This window comes from Vicia villosa, unplaced genomic scaffold, assembly GCF_029867415.1.
Source record: "Vicia villosa cultivar HV-30 ecotype Madison, WI unplaced genomic scaffold, Vvil1.0 ctg.001323F_1_1, whole genome shotgun sequence".
Classification (NCBI taxonomy): domain Eukaryota; kingdom Viridiplantae; phylum Streptophyta; class Magnoliopsida; order Fabales; family Fabaceae; genus Vicia; species Vicia villosa.
In genome coordinates, this window is record NW_026705574.1 from 425,276 (window position 1) to 430,279 (window position 5,004).

Sequence of the window (5,004 nt, forward strand, 5' to 3'; positions counted from 1 at the left end):
TTAATCAAGTACCTAATTTAATAATTTTTCTTAAAGCTTTAAATCTATTTGAAAATATGAAATTTTGTAATGCTATTTAAAAAAACAATGAGTGATATTTGTAAATTTTACTAACTCCTATGAATTTGATCACTGAAATTCATTATTTTCACAAGTCACTATTACCACAACATTTTTTTTAATTAACAAAATATTTATAAATATTTAATGTTATTAATAATATTCATAAATATTTATAGTTATTAGATACAGGGCCGGCGGCCGGTCTAAGTCAAGACTAGGGCTGTTATCGGTCCGGTTCGGTCCGGATAATTGATATCCCGCTTCATGGACCGAAAACTTATCCGGGTAAACCGGGACCGGTCCAGCACAGTGAATGATAAGTCAAAATAAACTCAAAAGATCATTACATTTCATAATGCCTCAGAACAATCTCATCATTGGCATTATATTCAAGTTGCAGCAGCAGTAGATGAAACACCCAAATCTTCACCAAAATGATATGTCAAAGGTTCATCTTGTGGTTCCTCAAGCTACAACATAAATTTGAGAAGTATTTGTTAAGATAGAATAATAATAAAAATGTATTAGTTAGAAATTCGAATTGAAAGAAGACATGAAAAATAAACTTACAATAGAAGAAGTGCACCATTTCTTTATTCCATATTTCTCCTTCACCCAATCACCTCCACAAACCACCATTTCAACTGTCTTAGTTTTCATAGAAGATCTTTTCGGATCAATAATCCTTTTCCCAGCACTAAAAGTTGCTTCTGAAGCAACAGTAGTAACTGGAACAGTTAGGATATCCTTTGCCAATTTACTAAGAACATGATGTTTGGCCTCATTTCCCATCCCCCAAGTTAAAACATCAAATTTAGCATTAGGGGGAACTTTCAAAGGAGGCTCCTCAAAATATAATTCAAGGTCAGTTTTGGAATTATTACCCACAACAGTTTCTAAAAACATTTCAAAGTTCCTCCTTCCCAATCCAGAAGTAGATCCTACTTTTGGAGATTCAGATGCAGCAGTAGGGGTAGTTTCATCATTGATTCCATAGGAATCTTGATACAATTGGAAGAGGGTACTTAAATTTTCAGACAACTGTTGTTGATATGTATCCGATTGAGTGGGATTTGGATACAAAAAGGGGTATACCCATTTGATGAAGATCATCTTATACCTATTGCATAAAATAAAGTATAAGGTAACAACAATGGCCTCAGAATAATTCATTAGGAAAGGCAACATTAACAATTAATGACCCCAGAATTATTGTTCATCATTGGCAGCATTAACAATTAATGAGGTAACAGAATAGGCCACAACCCCAACTAAAGTCACCAAGAGGTAACATAATAGGCCTCAGAATCTTGAATTATAATAATGCAGATCAAGAAAATATGTCATCATAGGCACTATAAAACCACAACTAACAAGGCAACTTAAATGAGAAAATAGGCACTATTAAGTCACAACTCACTAATATGCATATCAACAAAACAATCCATCATAGGCCTCAGGTAATCATAATTCATACAATTCAAGAAAAGATTTCATCATAGGCACTATTAAACCACAACCAGCAAGGAAACTTAAATGAGCCTATCAAGAACAGGATCCATCATATGCCTCAGGTAATCATAATTCATACAATTCAAGAAAAGATTACATCATAGGAAGGCAGTAGGCACTATTAAACCACAACAGCAGCAAGGCAACTTAATAAGACACAATTAAGTCACAACTCACTATACATATCAATAACAGGATACCAATCATGCATCAGATAATAATCATTCATATCAATATCAGAGAATAATAATCATGCCTCAGATAATAATCATACATCATAGGCTAAGATGTTCATACCTTGGATCAAGAACTGCACCAATCGAAATCAATGTATTAGACTCTGACCAATACTTGTCATATTTCAACTTCATTTCACTAGCAAGGGCCTGCAACTGAGGATTATGTGAGATTCTTGAAGGATTATCAAGTAAAACCTTCACTCTGTAAAGCTCAGACAAAAACAGATTAGCAGTAGGGTAAGATGTGCCACTAATAATTGATGTCACATCAGCAAAAACCTCCAAAAACTTGCAAATATCATGAACATCTTCCCAATCATTTGCATCAGGTAAAAAACTGAGAAATGCACCATTTTCCTCAGCATATCTAGGCCACACTTCTCTGTAATGGTATGCAGTAGACAACATCAACCAAGTTGAGTTCCACCTAGTCTTTGTATCCAACACTTGCATTCTGCCTTCAAGTTGCAACTCATCAACAATCTTTTTGAATGATTTGCATCTTGTTTCAGAATTGAGCAAGTATTTGACACCATTTCTTATCTTATCAACAGACACCTTAATCATATCAAGCCCATCCTGCACCAACAAATTTAAGATGTGTGCACAACACCTTACATGAAATAACTTACCATCTAAGGGTAAATTTCTCCTACCAGAATAATCCCTCTTCAACCTAGCAATGCAATTATCATTGGCACTGGCATTATCAACAGATATAGATGCTACCTTATCCCTTATTCCCCAATCATCCATTACCTTTATCAGTTCCCTGCACAAAACCTCTCCAGAATGTGGTGGTGGCACATTCTTAAAAGATAAAACTCTTTTATGAAGCTGCCATTTTGAATCAATGAAATGACCAGTCACAGTCATATAGTCTATCCTCTGTTCACCAGACCACCACAAGTCAGTGGTGAGACTGACCCTATTAATCAAATCCATAGACCTTTTCATTTTAATTCTCTCAGCCTCATAAAATGTTTCACAATCAAACTTAACCTGTTGCCTAGTAATCTTTTTGTACCATGGATAAATCTCTTTTAGAAACTCATTAAAAATAACACCTTCCATAACAGAAAAAGGAAATTCATGACCTAGAATCATGTGTGCTGCAATTTCTCTAACCCTAGCATGATTATATGTCCAAGTAGCTAAACTAGGAGTATTATCACCTATGTTTAATCTAGACTGAGCAAACTCTTTCTCATTATTTCCTTTCAACCTTAACCTTCTCTGAATACAAGCATCTAAATGTTTCTTACCATTAGAGGTACTCTTCCACTTTGCATCATATGTGTAAAGCTTTCCACACCATCTGCACTTCCACTTCTTAATGCCATCTGGATCTACAATCAGCACCATTTCAGAATGAACATCAGATTTTTTGGGACGAGGAGCTCTACCATCAGCATTTCTCTGACTCTGGGAACTCTGAGCTTGGGCATCTTGAGGGGTTGAAGCATCAGTGTTTGTGTTTGTAGTATTTTGAGTGGGGGTCTGAGTAGTAATATTATCAGTGGGGTTGGTTTGAGTAGTTGTATCACTCGGAACTGGAACCTCCATATCCATCATCTCACCAATCTCTAAATTACCTTCATCCGCTGTCTCCTCTTCCCCGATGTCACCAAGCAACAACTCAATATCAATAAGATCATCCACCATTGTTGGAGGAGTCAATGATGAATCTTGAAACGACATGGAAGAAAATACAAAGAATGAAACAACACTATAATAGTAATCTGTAACAAAACTCAACAACAGAAGCCCAACTTTATTTATAACAGTATAAGAAAACCTAATCGAGCTTTATTATGATTTATAAATAAAAAAAACTCAGTATAAGAAAACCCTAACGCTTTATTAATCTTAATCAAACTTGAAAATTGAAATAGGCAAAACTTAGGTCAAAATTGTAACATGCATTTCATTTATAAAAAAGTTTAGGTCAAAACAAATTAGGGCAAAACAAATTAGGTCAAAACAAATTAGGGCAAAACAGCAACATACTATAGAACGAAGCATCAAACCTAACATGCAAACATGGTAAATAGCATGAAATTTATGTGAAATATAACAATACAAAAAGTTTGAATACATTACAGTTATACGAAGAAGATACTCCAAGAAATCTCTCTGAAACAGATACACGAAATCACGATTCAAGAAGAAGTAAAAATAATAACTAGTGTGTGAGGAGTTATCATCGGAGACAAGGAGGGGAAGAGAAGGCCGTCGGAGGTGGCTGAGGTAGAGACATGGGAGGAGGAGAGGAAGAGAGACACGTGAGTGAGAGAGGGGGGACCGGAGGAGTCTGAGAGTGAATGAGAGAGAGGGAGTGGGAAAAAGTGAGGAAATGAAATGACAAGGCTATTTATATTTTTATTTTCGGTTACTCATTGGATATTTGGTCCGGTTCTTCATTCTGGATTCGGATAATTTTTTTTATCCATTACCATCCCATTCACTGTTTCAGTCGGTCCATTGGACCAGTTCCACCGGTACGGATCCCGGTCCGGATCTCGGATCCGCATTCCCAAATACAGCCCTAGTCAAGACAATCAAACCGACAGTTGAGGGTCTCCAAAAAAATAGGGGCTTGGGTTTGGATTTAGAAATTAAAAATTAAATTGTGTATGGTGTGTTGGATAAAATATAGACAGTAAGTAATCTACAGCCTGGCGGTTCTGTGCTTCAAAATTTCATCTTGGAACGTTCTACTCTTGTAGAAGCAATACATTCAATTTTCTTAATTTTATATCAAAAGCTACAATGCAATTTCCCCCCCTTAATTTTATATCAAAAACTACAATCTTAATTTTATATCAAAATATGCAATTTTATTTAAAAAATTGCCAAAATAAAAAGGATACAGCAAGGGTCAAATTCTAAATCAACCAAATGCATGCAATATCAATTGCAAGAATATTGTTTACAATTAAAAGAAGAAAAAAACTATAATTTTAAAAAACAAATGCATGCAATATCAATTGCAAGAACATTGTTTACATATATATATATATATATATATATATATATATATATATATATATATATATATATATATATATATATTAGAAGTCCATTTTTATTATATGTTCTGGGCCTTTGAAGTGCCAGGACCGGCCCTGATTAGATATATCAGATTAATCATTTTGGTGATTTTCTACATATTTATTTTGAAATATTT

The 5,004-nt window shown here is 34.6% G+C and overlaps 1 protein-coding gene across 1 annotated transcript; it reads right to left on the reverse strand.

The window, feature by feature from the left end:
• Positions 1–452: 452 nt before the first annotated feature.
• LOC131634623 (zinc finger BED domain-containing protein RICESLEEPER 1-like) lies at positions 453–3,515 on the reverse strand. Its single transcript, XM_058905281.1, has 3 exons — positions 1,873–3,515; positions 634–1,183; positions 453–533 (listed from the first exon to the last, which is right to left on the reverse strand). Exons 1-3 carry the CDS (start codon positions 3,513–3,515, stop codon positions 453–455), a joined length of 2,274 nt encoding a protein of 757 aa, XP_058761264.1.
• Between the last annotated feature and the right edge of the window lie 1,489 nt (positions 3,516–5,004).